The 24,234-nt window shown below is 43.8% G+C and overlaps 1 protein-coding gene across 2 annotated transcripts in view; it reads left to right on the top strand.

The window, feature by feature from the left end:
- The window catches only part of ankrd24 (ankyrin repeat domain 24), a 139,458-nt gene extending 121,710 nt beyond the window's left edge, over window positions 1–17,748 (top strand). For both annotated transcript variants that reach the window (XM_073068819.1, XM_073068820.1), the window contains exon 20: window positions 11,188–17,748. In XM_073068819.1, coding sequence (XP_072924920.1) covers window positions 11,188–11,262 — 75 coding nt within the window. In that variant the 3' untranslated portion in view covers window positions 11,263–17,748. The remainder of the gene's footprint in view (window positions 1–11,187) is intronic.
- The last annotated feature ends 6,486 nt before the right edge of the window (window positions 17,749–24,234 follow it).

Here is a 24,234-nt window from a genome sequence, read left to right on the forward strand (position 1 = left end):
CGATTAAAGAGGAGGAAGTACTGGTGCTTTTAAGGAATATAAAAGTGGATAAATCTCTGGATCCTGACAGGATATTCCCTAGGACCTTGAGGGAGGTTAGTGTAGAAATAGCAGGGGCTCTGACAGAAATATTTCAAATGTCATTAGAAACGGGGATGGTGCCGGAGGATTGGCATATTGCTCATGTGGTTCCATTGTTTAAAAAGGGTTCTAAGAGTAAACCTAGCGATTATAGGCCTGTCAGTTTGATGTCAGTGGTGGGTAAATTAATAGAAAGTATTCTTAGAGATGGTATATATAATTATCTGGATAGACAGGGTCTGATTAGAAACAGTCAACATGGATTTGTGCGTGGAAGGTCATGTTTGACAAATCTTACTGAATTTTTTGAAGAGGTTACGAGGAAAGATGACGAGGGTAAAGCAGTGGATGTTGTCCATATGGACTTCAGTAAGTCCTTTGACAAGGTTCCACATGGAAGGTTAATAGGAAGGTTCAATCATTAGATATTAATATTGAAGTAGTAAAATGGATTCAACAGTGGTTGGATGGGAGATGCCAGAGAGTAGTGGTGGATAACTGTTTGTCAGGTTGGAGGCCAATGATTAGTGGTGTGCCTCAGGGATCTGTACTGGGTCCAATGTTGTTTGTCATATACATTAATGATCTGGATGATGGGGTGGTAAATTGGATTAGTACGTATGCTGATGATACTAAGGTAGGTGGTGTTGTGGATGATGAAGTAGGTTTTCAGAGTTTGCAGAGAGATTTAGGCCAGTTAGAAGAGTGGGCTGAGTGATGGCAGATGGAGTTTAATGCTGATAAGTGAGAGGGGCTACATTTTGGTAGGAATAATCCAAATAGGACATACATGGTAAATGGTAGGGCATTGAAGAATGCAGTAGAACAGAGTGATCTAGGAATAATGGTGCATAGTTCCCTGAAGGTGGAATCTCATGTGGATAGGGTGGTGAAGAAATCTTTTGGTATGTTGGCCTTTATAAATCAGAGCATGAGTATAGGAGTTGGGATGTAATGTTAAAATTGTACAAGGCATTGGTAAGGCCAAATTTGGAGTATCGTGTACAGTTCTGGTCACCGAATTATAGGAAAGATGTCAACAAAATAGAGAGAGTACAGAGAAGATTTACTAGAATGTTACCTGGGTTTCAGCACCTAAGTTACAGGGAAAGGTTGAACAAGTTAGGTCTTTATTCTTTGGAATAAAAGGCGAAGAGGTGAAGCTTTTCATCCGAACTTGGCCGTTGGGACAGGACTGCTCCTATCCCGGAGTCAGAGGCGTCCACCTCCACAATGAATTGACGGGCTGGGTCTGAATGGACCAGGATGGGAGCAGTGGTGAACTGCCTCTTCAGGCCAGTGAACGCCGAGTCAGCTTCAGAGTCCCAACAGAAGGGGTAGTAGGCGAAGTAAGCCGGGTAAGGGGAGGCTGCCAGTCGACTGTAGTCTCTGATAAATCGCCGGTAGAAATTTGCAAACCCCAGGAATCATTGAAGTTGTTTGCGGGTCATGGGCCTAGGCTATTCTTCCACCGCTCGGATCTTCTCAGGATCTGTTCTCATCTGCCCGCTCTCGATAATATAACCTAGGAAGCTGACCGAAGCAACGTGGAACTCGCATTTCTCCGCCTTCACAAATAATTGGTTTTCTCATAGTCTCTGGAGGACTTGGCGGACATGGTGAACATATTCTTGGGGATGCTAGAAAATATTAGGATACCATTGAGGTAAATTAATACGAACCGATTAATAAAGTCCCTCAGTACGTCATTAATGAGGGCTTGAGAAACAGCAGGAGCATTGGGGAGGCCAAACGGCATGACCAAATATTCAAAGTGGCCCAGAGGTGTATTAAAGGCCGTCTTCCACTCGTCCCCCTCCCTCACCCTGACTAGATGGTATGCGTACCGAAGGTCCAGCTTTGAGAAAATGGTAGCTCCATGCAGTGGTTCAAAAGCCAAACTAATGAAGTAAAGGGTACTTGTTCTTAACTGTTATACTGTTTAGGCCTCTGTAATCGATACAAGGATGAAGCGACCAGTCCTTCTTTTCTACAAAGAAGAAACCGGCACTTACCGGGGAAGATGAAGGTCTGATAATGCCCGCCGCAAAGGGCTCACTGATGTACTTCTCCATGGCCTCTCTCTCTGGTCAGGATAGGTTAAAAAGGCGACTGGTGGGTAGCGAGGCCCCGGGGAGAAAATCGATGGCACAATCATATAGGCAGTGCAGAGGCAGGGAAAGAGCCTGTTGTTTACTGAATACTGGTCCCAGGTCATGGTATTTGGTGGGGGCTCGGGACAAATCCAGGGGTTCTGGGACAGGCAGGGTCGCGGTAACTTCCTTGGGAGATGGGGCTGACCATAGACAATTGGCATGGCAAGACTGGCTCCATTTGGATATCCTCCCGGTAGACCAGTCAATGTGGGGATTGTGTTGGATCAGCCGAGAACTACCGGGGCTTGAAGTGAACAAATGAGACTGAACCGTACCTCCTCCTGATGGTTGCCAGATAGGATCAAGGTACAGTGTATCACCCGAGCCAACAGTTATCCCTCCAGGGCTCGGGTCTCCATGGGTGTAGTTAGTGGCTTGCGAGGTATTCCAGCTTGGGAGGCTATGTCCTCATCCAGCAGATTGCCCTTGGCACTGGAATCCACCAAAGTGGATAGGAACAGAGACTGTTGTTGGTAATTCACAGTAGCTGGGATCTGCATCTGAGTCTGGGGGTGCTGAAGGGAGGGTTGTCAGACTCACCTGAACAGTAGGAGCAGGAGCTCTGTGAGGAATGGGAGAGAGAGGTTATGGCTGGTTGTAGAAGGTAAGGTGGACCATGGAAAAACGGAGTAACTGGTCTCTTCTCAGACGTTCTCAGAATCGGTTGTCCAGCCTGGTTGCTAGGGAGATCACTGAATCCAAGCTGTTAGTGTCATCCCTAGCCACCAACTCATCCTTTACCTTGTCACAGAGGGGTTTGCCAGAATACCTCCTAGAGTGCCTCAGCATTCAGTGCAAGTCAGCCGCTAGTATCTGGAATGCCACGGAGTAGTCGGCAACACTGCGTGAGCCTTAACAGAGGGTGAGTAGATACTTAGCGGCATCTTTACCACAGACAGGATGGTCAAAAGTAAGCTACTTTTGACCTGTCCGTGGCGTACGTGGATGGCTGCTGCTCAAACACCAAGGAGCATTGTAGTAAAGCCCAGCACTTCCCCAGATCTCCGGCATAGGGTTCTGGTTCAGGTAGATGCAGCTCACTTGGCAGACATGTTGTTGACATATCGGGCATCACCACTACAGGCTGTCAGGGCTGGTCAGACAGAGTTCCCAGAGTCAATGGGGTAAGATGGGCAGATACTCAGTCAATCTGTTCACTGACCTTTCTTACATCCACTGACAGGGAACAGAGGTTCTCCATGATATCCTGGAGCAGCTGATTATTCAAACCCAGTAGGGAGACCTGGCTGGCGAGGGCTTGTTGCTGGGGATTCATGTCCACTGGATTCATTATGGCCAGTTCATTCTGTTACACAAGCATGGTGGTGGACGAACCCAAGTGCAGAACACAGGCATGGAGGCAGAGTCAGGAGGCATTATTAACATAGCGAGCATGGAGTCAGTATCCAGGAGCAATGCTTGACCTAGAACTGGTAGTCCTAAGAACCTTGAAACAGGGTACTCACACTGACATCAATCAACAAACTGGCAGCTCCTTGTTGTGATCCCAGGGTCTTTATACTGCATTTACTGATGGAAAGCAGCTGTTTGTAGTTAGTGGAACTTGGGAATGCTTGAAACCAAATGAGGTGATTGAGGCCCAATTCCTGAGGTAAATAGCCAGGTGGGCAATTGCCAGAAGGGACCATGACATCATCTGAGAGAGCTTATTCTTTTAAAGCTTCAAATTCAGGGTCTCGGTTCTGTTCTGCTATAAACTCCTTTCTGGACAGAGACAGATCTTTATTGTCAGATTTAATACCTGGATCCTGGTGAAAGAATGAAGGCAGAAAAGTCCCTGACACGTCATCAAAACCTGAATCCAATTTTAGCTATCATGGATAACAGAATCATGCTGCACAGAACTATCTGTATTGGCAGACTTCTTAGTTATACTTTGAGTTACTGTGCAGGATGGATAAAGGTCAGAATCCATCTTTACATCATCAATGATTGGCTTAGCTGTGAGCTGCACTGCAGGAACAACTTTACCACCTGCTAAGTCATTTCCTAACAACAAAGAAACACCATCCACCGGTTAACTGAGTCGTAGTCCAATCTTAACAGGTCTCAAACAACCCTGACTATAAATTGCATAATGCACATTTAGATGGAGACGTAACATAAAGATTTTTGCTCCTCATGTACATGAAGGATGTAAGAAATAAGGTCAATTCAATTCAGTTCAAGTTCCAAGTTATTTTTTCAATTGCATTTCCAACTCAGAGTGGTGTGTGATTTGTAGCTATAGTTTTCTTATGAGCTGGCTACCCTTTCCTTGGTAACAGAGTTTTGTGGGGTTGGGAAGCGATATTGATAAAGTCTTAGTCATACTTGTGGATCATTAACACCCTAGCAATAACTCAGGGCAATACTCAGCAGATTAATCTTTAATTCCAGTATTGTCCTGGGGTCTGAACAAGGACTGGCAACCCACACAAAAAGGAGAATATCCACGTTTCTGGGAAGTATTGTAGTACCTTCATCAGAGATTCTTCAAATTTTCAACAACATAGCTCATCTCCGCCTTTTCAATGGCAACCACTTCTAGGCAGTAAACAATAATGATATTGATTATAAAATATTTATTACTCACAATGTTAAAAATATCTAGTATGATTTATCTTTTAACATTTTTAAAGTTAAGAAGGAAAATTAAGGAAGTTTTCAAAGAAAGAAAACTATGAAGTCCAAAGTGTCCGGATGAAAATGTAAATGAATAAATAAATCTCTCATGAAGAAACCATTATGCCATTGACAAAGAATAAATGTCTTCCAAAGGCATTGAAATCTCTTACAGTTCTACCCCAATCAAAACCTGACAATGGGTTGTAATTCAGTGGCAATGTCATGGTTCCGACCGTTAATTCCCCATTTTCTCCTAGTTTCCTTTGATGGCGGCTCACCTGGTTTTCATCAAGACCTGCAGTATAAGAACCTCAGCTTTGCACCCACTAATTGCCAGATTATTGGTTTTGCCAGTGTGGTAATTAATGCTTCCTGGCTGTTTAGGATTGTGTGTTCTAAGTTTTGCTTCAGTACCGAGAAGTAAGGGGAAGTGCCTTAGCGTGGGCTACAAGTGTTTGGGATAACCACCTGGATATCTGCTCTTCTTTCGCCACCTTTATTGCAGAAGTGAGAAAGACCTTTGACCACCCCATCCATGGTAAAGATGCTGCCAAGCTTCTATTCACTCTCTGCCAGGGCTCACGCAGTGTTGTTGAATATTCCATGGAGTTCCTGACGTTAGCAGCTGACTCGGGATGGAACGGTGAGGCACTCCAAGGGGTATTTCGGAATGGTCACAGCGACGTGGTGAAAGTCAAGTTGGCGGCAAGAGGCGACACCGACAGCCTGGATTCCTTGATCTCCCTAGCCACCAGGTTGGACAATTGTCTCCGAGAACACCACAGAGAAAGAATTGGTCGTCTGCCACCTTTGGCCACTCATTACCGCCTCCCACCTGAACAAGCCTCTCTCCTCCTCCTGCTCCTAGAGTAGCTCCCAGCCCAGCCGTTACCACTGCCCTGGGAGAGGAACCCATGCAGCTGGGACAGAACAGCCTTATCCCCATAGAACGACTCCGGAGATTGGGAGCAGGTGAGTGTCTATGTTGTGGCCAGTCCGGCCACTTCCATGCTACCTGTCCCCTTCGGCCAAAAAGGGAAGGCTCACTAGTAGAAAGGGGGATCCTGGTGAGCCAGACAATATTCCCTTCTGTTCCCCGAACCCGGATGCAGCTTCAAGCCACTTTGCGTTACAACTAACAGTCTCTGCCTCTGCTAGCACCAGTGGACTCCAGCGCTGAGGGAAACTTTCTGGATGAAAACCTAGCTTTCCAAGCTGGAATTCCTTGTGAGCCGTTGAGAACCCCCCCGGGAAGCTTGGGCACTGGACGGTAGAGTACTGGCCCGAGTCACACACTACACAGAACCCTTGCCTCTCCTTCTCATCGGAAACCATTGGGAACAGGTACTATTCAATTTAATTTCCTCTCCTCAAGCTCCCATAGTTCTTGGTTACCCCTGGTTAAGCTGTCATAACCCCTACATTGACTGATCCACCGGAATGATAGTCAGCTGGAGTTCGTTCTGCCATTCCACTTGTCTACAATCAGCCCTTTCCTCAGCGGAGGTCACGGTGACCTCATCTGCCTCTGCACCCCCCAACTTATTCAAGGTTCCAGTAGAGTATCACGATCTGGGAGTGTTTAGCAAGCAACGAGCTCTTTCCCTGCCTCCACATCGCCCTTACAATTGTGCAATTGACCTTCTCCCCAGAGCCCCTCTACCCCCCAGTTGGCTGTAAAGCCAGTCCCGGCCAGAAAGGGAAGCAATGGAGGCTTACCTAAGTGTCTCTCTCACGGCTGGCATTATCCGACCATCATCTTCCCCTGTAGGCGCAGGTTTCTTCTTTGTGGGGAAGAAAGACGGCTCACTGCTCCCCTGCATTGACAACTGTGGCCTGAATAGCATCATCATAAAGAATAAGTATCCTCTGCCCCTTATCAACTTGGCTTTTGAGCCCCTTCACAGAGCCACAATTTTCTCTAAGTTAGACCTGCGGAATGCCTATCACCTGGTCAGGATAAGGGAGGTAGATGAATGGAAAACAGCTTTTAACACCCCCCTCAGTCAGTTTGAATATCTGGTCATGCCGTTCGGTCTCACCAATGCACCTGCCATCTTCCAAGCCCTGGTGAATGACATCCTTATGGACCTTATTAACCGTTCTGTTTTCGTTTATTTGGACGACATCCTAATCTTCTCCCGCAGTCTTCAGGAACACACCCACCATGTCTGTCAGGTTCTTCAGAGGCTTTTGGAGAACAAGCTATTTGTTAAGGCAGAGAAGTGCGAGTTCCATGCCCGTTCCGTCAGTTTCCTGGGGTACATCATTGAGAGTGGGCAAGTGAGGGCGGATCCCAAAAAGATCCGGGCGGTAGCGGAGTGGTCAAAACCCACGATGCTCAAACAACTCCAGCAATTTCTGGGGTTCACAAACTTCTACCGTCGCTTCATCAGAGATTACAGCCGGGTGGCAGCACCCCTTACTTGACTCACTTCTCCTACGACCCTTTTTCACTGGATTCCCAAAGCGGATTCCGCCTTCTCGGAGCTGAAGAAGCGTTTCACCTCCGCTCCCATCCTGATCCAACCTGACCCATCTCGCTATTTCATTGTGGAAGTCGACACCTCCAACTCTGGGGTGGGAGTGGTCCTTTCCCAACGCTCCGTCCCAGACCAAAAGCTCTATTTCTGCGCCTTCTTCTCTCATCATCTATCCCCCATCGAATGAAACTATGACATTGGGAACCGGGAGTTACTGGCCATCAAACTTGCTTTGGAGGAGTGGAGGCACTGGCTGGAGGGAGCTGAACATCCATTCATCATCTGGATGGACCATAAGAACCTCAAATACATCCAAACCACTAAACAGCTTAATTCCCGCCAAGCCCATTGGGCATTATTTTTTGGCCGTTTCAAATTCACCCTCACCTATTGTCCGGATTCCAAGAACAGGAAACCAGATGCTCTCTCTCATCAATACATCTCCAAGGGGAGCACTTCCCAAACTCCCTACAGCCTGTGAAACCGCCAACCTCCTTGTCCATCACATCTTCCGCCTTCATGGAATTCTATCTGACATCGTTTCTGACCGGGGTCCCCAATTTATCTCTCAAGCCTGGAGATCCTTCTGTCAAGCCCTTGGAACCTCAGTCTGTCTGTCTTCCGGTTTCCATCCACAGACTAATAGTCAATGGAATGAGCAAACCAGGATTTGGAAGCAGCACTGCACTGCATATCTGCCAACAACCCGTCATCCTGGAGCACCCATCTCACTTGGGTGGAGTACGCCCACAACTCCCTGGTCAGCACCACCACTGGAATGTCTCCCTTCGAATGCTCCCTTGGATATCAACCCCCTCTGTTTCCTGCCCATGAAGACGACATTGCTGTGCCTTGAGTTCGGGCCCATCTCCGCCAGTGCCGCAAGATCTGGAAGGATGCATGCTCCACTCCGCTGACTGCAACCGGAGGATTGCTGATCGCTATCGAATTCCAGCGCCTAACTATTGGTCTGGTCAGAAGGTTTGGCTCTCTTCAAAAGACATTCCCCTCAAGAATGAACCCAAGAAACTCGCCCCTCATTACCTCGGACCATTCAAAATTGAGAGTGTCAACCCAATCGGTGGTCAGTCTCAAACTGCCCGGATCCATGCACATTGATCCCACATTCCACGTCTCCCAACTGAAACCTGTATCTGTCAGCCCTTTGTGCCCATCTGCTGAACCTTCTCCACCCACCTGGATCATTGACGACTACCCAGCTTACACACACTGGATGTGCACCGCTGAGGCAGGGGTCTCCAGTACCTGGTCAATTGGGAGGGATATGGTCCTGACGAGAGCACCTGGATTTCCTGCTCCTTCATCCTGGACCCTTTCCTCATCCAAGATTTCCATTGAGACAATCTGGACAAGTTTGGTGGTTTGCCTGGAGGCTCCCGTTGGGGGGCAGTACTGTCACAATCCCAGCCTTTAATTCCCCATTTTCTCCTAATTCCCTTTGATTGTGCCATGGTTCCAACGGTTAATTCCCCATTTTCTCCTAGTTTCCTTTGATGGCGACACACCTGGTTTTCATTAAGACCTGCAGTATAAGAACCCTGGCTTTGCACCCACTAGTTGCCAGATCGTTGGTTTTGCCAGTGTGTAATTAACGCTTCCCGACCGCTTAGGATTGTGTGTTCTAAGTTTTGCTTCAGTACCGAGATTTACCTTTGCAATTCAGTCTCTCTGACTGAGAGATAAGTTTTCTAAGCTCAATTCCAGTTCCGAGATTTACCTGTGGAACTCCATCTCTCTGTGCTAAGAAATGTTTTGTCTGCTGCTTCCCTCTTCTACGCTCCGTGTCAAGATAAGTTCTGCCTGCCTCCTGCTTTCCTGCACTCCCTCCTGTTTGCCGTTCAACGCTCACATCCACGTCTGCATCCTAACGCAATCTCCGTGCCTGTGTTCTGCATTTGGGTTCACCTCGTTCGTTGCAACAGGAAAATTGGATGCAAGAGACCAATATCTTCATTGGTTCAGTTGGATTTGTTTATTCTAAGTGCAGCTGATAGAGTTAGATAAGCTGTTTTCATATGTTTTGTTATAATAGGGCAAAGCCAAAAACTGTTCACAACCTGTGAACTGTTTTTGAAGTGTTATCACGTTTGTAGTTTTTTGGAAAGTATTAGCTAAGCTGGTACTGGTCACAGCAACATCCACAAATAGCAGAGAGGCAATGAAAAGATTATCTGAATTGTTTTCCACATAGTTGAAGGCTATTATCAGCTACCACACTGGGACAAAAAAGCAAATTCTGCTTCCACCTGTTGTAATGTTGAATTAGGTTCACAGCTTTGGCAAGTGAGACAGGAAATGAACTGACTTTGAATAGGTATATTAATCATTTATTTATAAAACAGTAAAAATTCAGCCAAACATTCATGTTCCCCAAGTTACAAGCACTAAATGCTGAATACTTAACAAACATATGCAGAGCGTACCTTCCCAATCATCATGTACACCCTCGCCTTAAACAAAGGAAGAAGAGAGCGAGCCCCTTCCACAAGGTTATTTTGTATACCCAGGATATTTGAAACTGGACACCAGCTGTCTATCCAATGGGAAATGCAGCTACAGCTGCTAAACTAACCAATCACAATAGAAGCAATTTTTGATAATCTGAATAAGGCACAGCCCCACTTGACACCTGTGAATGCAGATAGGGCCTCAATATAATCTCATTTGAAACATAACGTTTCCAAACATTCCACACTCTTAGTACCATTCAAATTTTGAGCAGAGCTATTCAAGTGAGAGGGAAATACCACTGAAGATCTTAAAAATGCATAAACATCATGAGCTAATCCTTGATAATGGTTCAAAGGTCCAATTTAATGTCAGAGAAATGTATGAAATACACATCCTGAAATGCTTTTACTTTGCAAACATCTACGGAAACAGAGAAGTGCTCCAAAGAATGTACGACAGTTAATCATGAGAACCCCAAAGTCCCTCCCCAGTTCCTCCATCCAATGTGTAAGCAGCAGCAAGCAACAATCCCCCCTCCCCCACCAGCAAAAAAAAGTGCACCGAGCCCAAGCATATGCTAAGGAGTAGCAAAGACACAGACCAAAGTTATCCCAAAGGCTTTGCATTTCATCCAAAATTCAACAAACAGCAGGTTCTCTCTCTTCCTGGCAGGGGAGAGGAGAGTGTCCCCCATTTTCACAGTGAGCGGGAGATATAACAACAACCCGCTGATTTATAATGTTAAAAGTCCATTTCGTCCCTTTTGTTGAGCTCTGTGTCTGAAGATTGCGAAGACCTCGGGTCTTTAGGCCCACAACAAAAGATTTTCTGGCCTCCCCAACAACACACGAGTCTCCTGCTGTGACACCGATCCTTGATCCGCCCGTCTCCAAAGCCCCGAGGTCTTAGGCTTCCAAACACAAGCAAAACTCTCAGGCCAAACCATTGGCATGTTGTTTGAAGTTAATAACTCATCTCCTTCTACCTTAGGCCACGAACGTATTAATCACCCCTGATGAGTTATTAACTTCAAACATACTGCATAATCGCTCAAAGAGTTGACCTGCAGGTGCATGTAACGAGAGCTGTATAACTCATCTCCTTCTACCTTAGGCCACAAACTTATCAATCACCCCTGCTGTGGACACTTTCTGGAGGTCCCAGATCCTTATGCTCCATGACTGTTGGACTAAGTGTGTAAATGTAGGAGGGGACTATGTTGAAAAACAAATGTGCTAGGTTTTCTAAAACTGACTCCTTCTACCATAGGCCACAAACTTATCAATCACCCCTCGTATGTAACTGCAGTCAAAAGGAAATGTTTCAGAATTTAGTGACTTGATTTGTTGTTCTCTCTTTTCTTGTAGGGTCGAATGGACGAAGATGTTCAAAACAAGTTACTTCAAATCTTAAGAATGCATAAACATGAGCAAGCCATGTGAAACTTTTTAAGATGACTTAGTACTTTATTGATAATGAACTATTTATTACTCATAAGGAGAAGGTTATGTACATTTTATCTCCCAGCTTTCTCTAGTTAGGCAAGCTGTAGTTTAAAGGGAATCAGGAAAACAGGCCCCGTGATATGGAGCCTATCTTTGTGAGTGGGTAGGATAGGAAATTGAAGCCAGCATGGTGGATGGATCCGTTAGCAATGTACAAAGACCAAACTAATAAAGTGGAAATACTTAATGATACTCAATTAATAGAATTCATTTGCTCCCACATCCAAACAGCAGGTCCAGATTTCCTTGGGACAACAAGCTAGTATCCATGGGAGAAGCCTGAACATTGGACATTGAGAATTCTCAGTGGGAGGATGGGGGTGGAAAAGACAAGCTTAGAACTACAGAGTACCCTGCAGCACTGAAATGACAGAGTTAGTCAAAATGCTTCAATCTTTTATTTATGCTCTATACAATTCTCCAATACCCCAACCCATCTGTATTTTCTCATACTTATTTGCTTCAAATTAAGTGAATTCAAATGACATAGGAGCAGAATTAGCCATTCTGCCCTTTGAGACTGCACTACTATTTCATCATGGCTGATTTATTATCCCTCTCCATTCTATTCTCTTGCCTTCTCCCTATAAACTTAGACACCCTGACTAATCAAGAACCTAGCAACCTCTGCTTTAAATGTACTCAATGAATTGGCCTCCACAGCTTTCTGTGGCAATGTATTCCACAGATTCGCTACCCTCTGGCTAAATAAATTCCTCCTTATCTCTGTTCTATTCTGAGACTGCGGAAATGCAGCGTCCATTATTAAGGATCTTCAGCACCCAGGGCATGCCCTTTTCTCACTGTTACCATCAGGTAGGAGGTACAGAAGCCTGAACGCACACACTTAGCGATTCAGGAACAGCGTCTTCCCCTCTGCCATCCAATTCCTAAATGAATATTGAAGTTTTGGACACTACCTCACTTTTTTTAATATACAGTATTTCTGTTTTTACACATTTTAAAAAATCTATTCAATATATGTAATTGATTTACTTGTTTATTTATTAATATGTTTTTTTCTCTCTCTCTCTGCTAGATTATGTATTGCATTGAACTGCTGCTGCTAGGTTAACAAATTTCATGTCACACGCCAGTGATAATAAACCTGATTTTGATTCTGATTCTGATTCTGGTCCTAGACTCACTCCCTATAGGAAACATCCTCCCCACATCCACTCTATCCAGACCTTTCAATATTAGGTTTCAATGAGATCCCCCCTCATACATCTAAGCTTCAATGAGTACAGGCCTAGACCCATCAAATGCTCCTCGTATGTTAATGCTTTCATTCCTGGAATCATCCTTGTGAACCTCTACCTGATCCTTTCCAATGCCACCACATCTTTTCTTAGACAAGGGGCCCAAAACTGCTCATAATGCTCCAAGTGCAGTCTGACCAATGCCTTATAAAGCCTCAGCATTACATCTTACTCTTATATTCTAGTCCTCTTCAAAATGAAAATTAACATTGCATTTGCCTTCCATACCACCAACTCAACCTGCAATTTAACCTTTAGGAAATCCTGTACAAGGATTCCCAAGACCATTTGCACCCCTGATCTTTGTATTTTCTCCCCATTTAGAAAATAATCTACACTTTTATCCCTTCTACCAAGTGCATGGCTGTACACTTCCTTACACTATATTCCATCAGCTACTTCTTTGTTCATTCTCCCAATCTGCCCTACGTCTTTCTGCAGACTTACTGCTTCCTCAACACTATCTGCCCCTACACCTCTTTTGATATCATCTGCAAAATTGGCCACCAAGCTATTAATTCCATCATCCAAATCATTGACGTATAATGTGATAAGTCCCAACACTGAACCCTGTGGAACACCATGAATTACCAGCAGCCAACCAGTAAAGGCCCCCATTATTCCCACACTTTGCATCCTGCCAGTCAACCAATCTTCCATTCTTGCTAGTATCTCTACTGTAATACCATGGTTCTTATTTTGTTAAGTAGCCTTATGTGCAACACCTTGTCAAAGGCCTTCTGAAAGTACAAGTGAATAACATCTACTGACTCTCCTTTGTTTATCTTTCCTTTTATTTCCTCAAATAATTCCAACAGATTTGTCAGGCAAGATTTCCCCTTAAGGAAATTATCCTGACTTTGGCCTATTTTATCATTTGCCTCCAGGTACTCCTGCACCTCATCATTAATAATAGATTTCAATATCTTCCCAGCTACTGAAGTCAGGCTAATTAGCTAATAATTTAATTTTTCTGCCTCCCTCCCTTCTTAAAGAACGAAATTATATTTGCAATTTTCCAGTCTTCCAGAACTACTCTAGAATCTAGGTGATTCTTAAAAGATCTCCACAATCTCTTCAGCTACCTCATTTAGAACCCTGGGGTGTAGTCCATCTGGTCCAGGTGACTTATCTTCTTTCAGATATTTCAGCATTCCAGGTACCTTCTCCTTAGTAATAGCAAGAACACTCACTACCACCCTGACACTCTTGAATTTCTGGTGTACTGCTAGTGTCTTCCACAGTGAAGACTGATACAGAATACTTGTTAAGTTTGTCTGCCATTTCTTTGTCTCCCATTGCTACCTCTCCAATGTTATTTTCCCACGGTTTAAAATGCGCTCTCTTTTAGACTATATAATTTGTAAAAACATTTGGCATCCACTTTTATATTATTGGTTAGCTTACCTTCATATTTCATCTTTTCTCTCCTTATGATATATTAAGTTGCCTTTTCTTGGTTTTTAGAAGCTTCAATCCTTTAACTTCCCACAAATGTTTGCTTTATTATATGCCCTCATTTTTCCTTTTATGCCGTCTTTGAGTTCACTTGTCAGTCATGGTTGCCTCCTTCTCCCTTGAGAATACTTGAGAATGTTTGGGATATATCTGTCCTGTGCCTTGGGAATTGCCTCAGAAACTCAACCCATTGCTGTTCTGTCATCATCCCTGCTGGTGTCCCCTTCCAATCAGCTTTGGCCAGCTCCTCTCTCATGTCTCTGTAATTCCCTTTACTCAACTGTAATACTGATACATCTGACTTCATCCTCTCAAACTGCAGGGTGAATTCTATCATATTATGATCACTGCCTCCTGGGGTTCCTTTATCTTAATCTCCCTAATCAAATCTAGTTCATCACACAACACCCAATCCACAAATGTCTTTCCCCAGTGGGCTCAAATTCAAACTGCTCTTAAAAAACATCTTATAGGCATTCTATAAATTCCCTCTCTCAGCACCAAACTGATTTTCCCAATCTACCTGCATAATGAAATCCCCACTATCATAACATTGCTCTTTTTATATGCCTTTTCTATCTCCCATTGTAATTTGTTTCCCACATCCTGACTGCTGTTCAGAGGCCTGTATATAACTCCTATTAGGGTCTTTTTACCCTTGCAGTTTCTTAACTCTACCCACAAGGATTCTATATCTTCTGATCCATGTCATCTCTTTCTAAGAATTTGATTCCACTTTTTATCAACTGAGCCACCCCACCCCCTCTGCCTACTTGCCTGTCCTTTCAATACAAGGTGTATTCTTGGATGTTAAGCTCCAAACTATGATCTTCTTTCAGCCACAACTCAGTGATGCCCACAATGTCATACCTGCACTACAAGATTCATATATAACACCTTCAGTCCTGTATGCATCCCTCTTTTCAGTTTTGGCCGCATGTTACACTTCAATTCATCTCACTGACTGCAATTTTGCCCTATTATCTGCCTCTCCTTCCTGACAGTCTCACTACAAATTGCATCTACTTGTTTACTAGCTGCCCTATCCTCAGCCATATCACTCGGTTCCCATTGCCCTGCAAGATTAGCTTAAACCTCCCCAACAACTCTAGCAAATCTTCCTGCGAGGATTTGGCCCCACTTGGTTTCAGCTGTACCTATCCTTTTTGTACAAGTCATACCCTCCACAAAAGTTATCCATGCCATTGTCACAAGCTCCCAAGAGTAGCAAGTTTTCGGTGAAGAAATTTCTATTGAATATTTTACAGAATTTATCACTAGTTCTTTTATCTATGGCCCTACGGAATAATACTCTAATTGCCCATCCTCCTCCATGTTTTTTCCATACATGTAAAATGGTGAAAGCAAGCCCCTTGGAGGTTTCCAGGATTTAAAAAAAGGATCAGTAAAATCCCTGATAACTTGTAGGCACCTGGATATCCCAGGTCAATCCCTTTTCTATAATTCATTCCTTGCTCCCCCACCTAGAATCAAAGATAACAGATGCAAACTCAGCTTATTGCTATTCCTGTAATTTTGTAATACACTAAATAGTTTCTGCATTTTCTGTAAATCGCAATGATTGCATTTCCAAGTGACTGAGTTCATGAGCAGTGTTCTGAGTTATGTCATGAGTCTGTGTACAAATGCAAGTATATTTATAAAACATTTCATAAACCAAATATGCCACCATCATAATTATGCCATTTGCTTTTCCTGTTATGCTCATGTGTCATGCTAGAATAGCAAATAATGCCTTCATTATCTCCAATATGCAATCAATACTTTATTGGACTATAACTGTCCAATAAATGGGTTATGGCCAGTGGGCTGCGGCTAACGTTCAAATCAGCAGAGGGAGCACAAAGAACATTATCAGCCTCTTTTGCCTTTATTTCTTGTGTTGGTGCTATTTAGTAATGTTGTAAATGCTTTCATAGATCCTGGAATTGTTAGGAGCTTGAAAGTTCTGTTCCCAAATTGCCTTCTAGAAAACAGGAAATAACTGTATCAACAAAAGCAAATTATTGATATTTTTGTCTGAAGAAATTATCCACATTCTTTAGACCCACTGCACCCAGTCTCTCTGAATAAACAGTAACAGTTCTGAATAGCTGAGCTTCTTTTGCCAGTGTAATTTAGATCATGCATCCTTGATAGCCAAACCAAAAGCAGCTTTTACACTTGTTCTCCATCCATCTTTTATGACAATGCAATACTTATCTCATTGTCATATACGTTGTTCTACACCATGAACAACTTTGTCTTTTGATCCCTCCAGCTTCCCCTTCTTGTTTTAGCCTCTTTCCCAACTACTGTTAAGACTAAAAGCCGTTCACTTGTAAAATTGTGTAGCACTGATGAAGGATCATTGACCTGAAACTTTATGTCAATGGGTGAAAAATCCAACATGATAAGGTGAAATTGGGGCTTTATCTAAATAAAATTTCAAATCTGGCTGAGTGGTGACACAGCAACAACCTCTCACTCAATGTCATCAAGAACAAGATGATTATTGACTTCAGGAGGAGGAAACCAGAGGTCCAGGAGCTGGTTCTCATTAGGAGGGGGTCAGCATCTTTAAATCCCTCATGTTATCATTTCAGAAAATCTATCCTGGGTCCAGCACGTAAGTGCCATTACACAAAAAGCATGGCAGAGCCCCTACCGACTAAGAAGTTTGCGAAGATTCAGCATGTAATCTAAAACTTTGACAAAATTCTAAAATGTGTGGTGGAAAGTATGTTGACTGCATCACAGCCTTGTATGGAAACACCAAAGCTCTTGTGTGGAAAAGCCTACAAAAAGTAGTGAGCACGGGTCAGTCCATCACAGATAAAGCCATTGAGCATATCTACATGGAGTACTATCACAAGAAAGCAGCATCCATCATCAAGGATGCCCAGCATTCAAGCCATGCTCTCTTCTCACTGCTGTCATTAGGAAGGAGGTGCAGGAGTCTCAGGACTCACACCACCAGGTTCAGGAGCAGTTATTACCCCTCAACCATCAGGTTCTTGAACCAGAGGAATAACTTCACTCACATCATCACTGAACTGGACTCATTTTCAAGGTCTCTTCATCTTATGTTCTCAATATTTATTGTTTATTTATTTTATTTTTTATATTTCTACATTTTGCTGTCTTTTGCACATTGGTTATTTGTCCATCCTGTTGTGTATGGTCTTTCATTGATTCTATTGGGTTTGTTGTATTTACTGTGATTGTCCACAAAAAAAGAACCACAAAATTGTATATGGTGATATATACATATATACTTTGATAATAAATTTACTTTGAATTTTGAACTTTGAAAGATTGACAGGTCTGGTGCATGCTAGCTCACAGGTAAATAATTTCATTAGACGCATTGTCCCCTCATTTCTCTGCACCCCAGCAATTTATTTTCTCTTGCATACTGCTGTCAGCTCTCCTTAGTGATGCTTTTTGCCACTAAGAGCAGAAAGAGATGAATTACAATTAATGTACCAACCACACATCTTTGGGAAAGTGAAGCATTCAGGGAAAACATACGTGGTTACAGGGAGAATATGGGAACTCCATGCAGATAGCATCTGATATCAGGACTGAATTGGGTACTTTGAGCTGTGAAACAGTGGTATTAACTACTGTACCAACTAATCTGATGCCTTTTTTCTAATCACTGGAGGGTAAAATTGGGCAGATTATAAGACAAGAAGAAATATTATTTCTGATGAGGCAAAATCCTTACAGTAGTATTATAAAACAAAATTTAATATTGAAGACACATAATGGGATGATTGATTATATTCATTATAAACTAATCCAGTTAGCCTGTGGTGGTATGTGTACCATTTGAGCTTCCTCCCATCCCTCTCAATGATCTCAACCAAGATAATTTTCCACTCCTGACTCCCTGTAAGTGTGTCTGCTGCCTGCCTCTTGCATCTACAATGAAACTTGTGATCTCAAAACTATGTGAAACAGCACTGGGGGCAGCCCTGATCCTTATGTGACTCCACTCTCCACCTCTGCCACCTCTTTGCCCCATCTCCATTTTTAGCCTTGCAGCCAGCCAGCTACTGAGGTACCTCTATCCAGACTTCCCATATCGTATTCATCATTTTAATACATGAAGTGGAAGTTGGATACTTGTGCAACTGACTGAAAGCTTACACAAAGGACCAATTTTAGAGAGAACTTTGATGATAAAGAGAAGTGGAGGAATATAGGGATGGTTACCATTACTTGTACGGTTGACCTTAGGAATGTGCAAAAGCTCACTACTGGAGAAGCACAGAAGGTATGTATATCTCCCTAATTCCAGCAGCTTTTATTTTCAAGGTAAGAGAGCTATATTGTAGAACACCTCTTCAAGGACCAAGCCACTGTCATCAAGTCCTCTGGCATATTGCCTCAGTTCACCACCGTGTTTAATTATTGACTCATTATGGAAACAGATGTTTTGAATTGAATTGACTTTATTTCTTACATCTTTCACATACATGAGGAGTAAATATCTTTATGTTACATCTAAATGTGCAATATGCAATATAGTAATTTATAATAGTTCATAATAAATAGAATAGTCAATGTAACATAGAAATACACTCAAATCAGTGTGAGTTAATCAGTCTGGTGGAAGAAGCTGTCCTGGAGCCCGTTGTTCCTGACTTTAGTGCTGTGGTACCATTTCCTGGATGGTAGCAGCTGGAACAGATTGTGGTTGGGGTGACCCAATTATCCTTCGGCCCCTTTTTATGCACTTGTCTTTGTAAATATCCTGAATCATGGGAAGTTCACAACTACAGTTGCGCTGGGCTGTCTGCACCACTCTCTGCAGAGTTCTGCAATTAAGGGAGGAATAGTTCCCATATCAGGCAGTGATGCAGCCAGTCAGGATGCTCTCAATTGTGCCCCTGTAAAATGTTCTTAGGATTTGGAGGCCCATACCAAACTTCCTCAACTATATGAGGTGAAAGAGGCGTTGTTGTGCTTTTTTCACTGCACAGCTGGTGTGTACAGACCACGTGAGGTCCTCGGTGATGTGGATGCCGAGGAACTTAAAGCTGTTTAACCTCTCATCCCCAGATCCATCAATGTCAATAGGGGTTATCCTGTCTCCATTCCTCCTGTAATCCACAATCAGCTTCTTTGCTTTTGCAACATTGAGAGAGACATTGTTTTCTTGACATCACTGTATCAGAGATGATTTCTTTCCTGTAGGCCACCTCGTTATTGTTTGAGATTAGGCCAATCAATGTAATGTCTTCGACAAATTTAATTAGCAGATTAGAGCTATGTGTGACGACACAGTCATGGGTATACAGGGAGTAAAGGAGGGGACTCAGTACACAACCCTGAGGGACTCCTGTATTTAGAGTCAGAGGGTGGAGGTGAGGGAGCCCACTCTTCCCACCTGCCGGTGATCTGACAGGAAGTCCAGGATCCAGCTGCAGGGTCAAGGTTGAGATCGCTGTGCTTCATGTCGAGCCTGGATGGGATTATAGTGTTGAATGCGGAACTGTTGTCCAAGTACAGTATTCTCTTCTCCGGATGAAACCTGTACAGCTTGTACTAAATCTAGTTGTGAAGAAAAATCAGCAGGCTCATAAAATCTGCAGAGACTTGTAAACTCAGCCACCTCCATTATGGACACTGGCCTCCCCATCATCGAGGATATCTTTAAAAGGCATGGTCTCTAAAAGCTGGCACCCCTCACCACCCAGGATATGTCTTCTTCCCCTTACTACCATCAGTGTTGGGCATGGCCAAGTGGTTAAGACATTCGTATAGTTAACTGAAGGTCACTAGTTCGAGCCTTGGCTGAGGCATTTAACCACACATTGTTCTGCGACGACACAGGTGCCAAGCTGTATGGGTCCAATGCCCTTCCCTTGGACAACATTGGTGGCATGGAGAGGGGAGACTTGCAGCTTGGGCAACTGCCGGTCTTCCATAAAAAAAACCTTGCCCTGGAAACTTTCCAAGGTGCAAATCCATGGTCTATCGAGACTAACGGAGGCCTACACTACACTATCAGAGAGGAGGTACAGGAGCCTGAAGACATATATTTGAAGTTTTAGGAACAACTTCCACCCCTCTGCCATCAGACTTCTGAATGCACAATGAATACACTATCTCACTACTTTTGTTCTTTTTGTACTACATATTTAAATATATGTATAATTTCATGACATGCAGTGATAATAAATTGATTCTGGACAAAATGGGGTAAGATTCAATTCAATGTGTGAATGTGTAAACAACCACATTAAATCTAAGGAAGATTGATCAGAGTAGTTATCAAGTAAGTAGACACAGGGCATTGTAGAGAAACTAGGGCCAAGTTACAGAGATGTCTAACAACCAGTGGACATTTACATTGAGAGAGAGAAGACACAAAGATAAATACAATTTGCTGGAAGAAGAAAATGTATGAGAGGGAGAAAAGATGTCAGCAGGAGTCTGGATTCACTGAGAGATCAACTCTTCCACCTAAGCCTCAACAAAGGACATGCATGATATTTACATTTCAGTGAGGAGAGTTCATCTATTGCTGTTGGAAACCCAAGCACCTGGATGAAATTCATTTGTTCGCAGGGATATGGAAGAGATTCTGCAGAAACTGGAAATCTTGAGTAACACAAGGATTCCGCCCAAAGCTTTGACTATTTCTCTCCATAGATGTTGCCTGACTTGTTGAGTTCCTCCAGCATCTTACATGTGTTGGTCACCGGGTGAACAAACAAACCCCCCAGAGACAGTAACCACAATCAGGATTGAACTCGGGTCTCTGTGGCTGTGGGGCAGTCGCTTTAGCAGCTTGCTACTGTGCTGAAGGTCATCATGTTGCCAATGATGGAGAAAGCTACTTGTGTACTTAAGTGATGATTCCAGTCCTGGATCGCTCTGGAGAAGCAGATCAGTGGTTAGCAGAACAGATGTCACCACATGTGCTGCCTTACTAACCACAGCTGTGCCTGCCACAAGCAGTCTGGTTTAGAAGCAGAGACGGAGGAGGAAGTGAAAAGTAGGAGAAGGCAACATAGACATGCCCTTTCTCTCCATGAACAATTTCTCTCACTACATAGCAACACACACAAAATATTGGAGGAACTCAGCAGGCCAGGCAGCATCTCTGGAAAAAAAATACAGTAATACAGATGACGTTTCGGGCTGAAACCCTTTTTTTTTCCATATATGCTGCCTGGCCTGTTGAGTTCCTTCAGCATTTTGTGTGTGTTGCTCAAAGTTCCAGCTTCTGCAGATTTTCTCTTGTTTCTTCTCTGACTTTATTATCATGTTCATAGTTCACATCCTTTCTTTCCCTGTTGCTGTTCACCATAACTTTCCCTTTGGCACAAATATATTTGAGTCATAGAACAATACAGCACTGATACAGGCCCTTTGGCCAAACCAGTCCACACCGAGCACAGCTAATCCCAATTTTCTGTGTCTGTCCCACCCCTCCATGTATGTTTCCAGGTGCTTCTAAAGTAACACTATTATACCTACCCCAACTACTTCCTCTGGCTGCTTATTCCATATGCTTACCTCCCTTGGTGTGAAAAAGTTCTACCTCAGGTTTCTTCTAAATCATTCTCCTCTCATCATAAACCTATGCCTCCTAGTTTTGGGTGGTTCTCATTCTCCTACATGCCAAGGAATAAAGATCTAGCTTGACAAACCTCTCTTTATAATTCAAGAGAATTATATATGCAGTATACACAGATTCGTGAAGGAACAGGAATAGGCCATTCAGCCCCTGAGGTTATGGTTGATCTGCAACCTCAAAGCTGTATTCCCATCTATCTGTGGTAATCTTTCACTGCCCCCCTTCCTTATCAAAGAATAATCTACCTGTGACATAGAGACTCTGTTCTATCACCCTTTGAGAAAGTTAGTTCCAAAGACTGATAATCCTCTGAGAGGAAAAAAATGCCTATTTTTCTTTTAAATCTTTGTTTTAATTGAGTGACTCTCATTTTTAAATAGTGCCTCTTGGTTCAAGATTCTCCAATAAGTGACAACATCGTCACCTACCCATCTTGTCAACACACCTCAGGATCCAAAGTTTGATCAAGCCACTCTCCATTGTAACCTCCAGCAGATACAAATCTAGCTTGTGCAATCTTGCTTCAAGGGAATCCATTCTTTCCAGAGATTGGTCTAGTAAAGAGCAACACAAAAGGAAACATTGTGAACAGTACTTATAAAACAACGCTGATTTGCATTAGAAAGCACCAACTAATGGCATGTGAACATGCGATTGGCAATGGTTCTCCATATGACTTTGTTGCCCTAATAGTCCTACACAGTTCCTATCCCACTGAGTGCAGCATTGACCATGAGATATAGAAGTAGAATTAGGCCATTGAATCTGTTCTGCCATTCATTCATGACAGATTTTTGTTTTCAGCACCATTCCCCCCGCATGTACCCCTGCTGAGCTCGTCAATTTCATCAACTTTGTCTCTGACTTCCACCCTGCCCTTAAATTCATTTCATCCATTTCTGGCGCCTCTCTCCCTTTTCTCAATCTCTCTGACTCCATCTCTGAAGACAAACTGTCAACCGTCAGCTTTGATAAACCCAATTCTTTCCTGTGAAGATAATATTCCTTTTCTCATTTCCTTCGTCTATGCTGCTCCTGTTTCCAGATGTGGCTTTCCTTTCCAGGACATCAGAGACGTCCTCATTCTGCAAAGAATAGGGTTTCCCTTCCTCCACCATTGATGCTGCTCTCACCCGCATCTTCCTCATTTCCTGGACATCCACCCTCACTCCATCTTCCCAGGATAAAGTTCCTCTTGTCCTCATCTACCACCCCATGAGCCTCAGCATCCAAAACAACATTCTTCACAATTTCTGCCATTTTCAATGGGATTCTACCAACAAACACATCTGTAACTCTTGCTTTAGCGAGCAGCTTAATACAGGGGGTGGTAGCCCCTGGCCCAGTCAAACTTAAGAAATCTCGTTTGGGTGGATGCTGTGCAATGTGTCCCCTGTTAAAAATCAGTACCCTGAAATAACAAACAGTACACAATATGCGATTAAATGATTAAGCTTTATAATTCTTACTATGACTACATGGTAAGTAAAGGAAACATGAAAAAAAAGAAGTTATGTATGTTATGAAACTGTCACGGTCCCTTCTGGCGATCGCCCACCTGGTTATTTTCCTCAGGAGTTGGGCCTCAATCACCTCGTTTAGTTCCAATCATTCTCAGGTTCCACTAAGGGCAAACACCTGCTTTCCATCAGCAAATGCAGTATAAGAACCCTGTGGCCACAACAAGAAGCTGCCAGTTCGTTTGGTCGACTCGTGTATGAGTAACCTCATTCCACGGTTCTTAGGACTATCCGTTCTAAGTCTAGCATCATTCCTGAACTCTCTACTAAGACCAAGACTCCGAGTAAAGACTCCCTTGGCACCAATTCCACGCTCGCTACGACCGTAACGCCTCCCGACTCGGACTCCGCGCCCGTGTTCAGCACTTGGGTTCGTTCCACCGCCACGTCCTTGCGACAGAACGAACTGGCCATGATGAACCCAGCGGACATGGATCCCGTACAACAGGCCCTGGCCAGCCAGGGCTACCTATTGGGCACTCACGACCAACTACTTCGGGATATCACGGAAAACCTTTGGATACTAACAACGAATGTACAGAAGGTCAGTGAACAAGTGGACCGGGTCTCCGCTTCTGTTTCTCCGAACCCTCAAGAACCCCGGCTACCCAAACCGCACCGCTCGGGATGGCTTCGCCCTCGGAATCAGCAACACCATCCCCTTGAGAGCCATATGTACCCGAGCCTGAACCTTACACCTGGGACGTTGGTAGGTGCCGGGCCTTCCTGTTACAATGCTCCCTAGTCTTTGAGCTGCAGCCACGTACCTACACCTCCGATAAATCAAAGATTGCGTACATCATGGGGCTGTTATGAGGGGAAGCCTTGGCCTAGGCAACCGCGATATGGGATAACCGTCCAGAGGTTTGTTCCTCCTACCCATCCTTTGTCGCTGAAATGAGGAAAGTCTTTGAACAATCCATTCGCGGTAAGGAGGCCGCGAAACGGCTGCTTACTCTTCGTCAGGCTTTGCGAAGTGTGGCCAGGTATTCCATTGAGTTCCGGACCTTGGCCGCAGACTCCGGGTGGAATGACCAGGCCCTTACGGGAGGTGTTCCGACAGGGCCTC

Source organism: Hemitrygon akajei, chromosome 16 (genome assembly GCF_048418815.1).
Source record: "Hemitrygon akajei chromosome 16, sHemAka1.3, whole genome shotgun sequence".
Classification (NCBI taxonomy): domain Eukaryota; kingdom Metazoa; phylum Chordata; class Chondrichthyes; order Myliobatiformes; family Dasyatidae; genus Hemitrygon; species Hemitrygon akajei.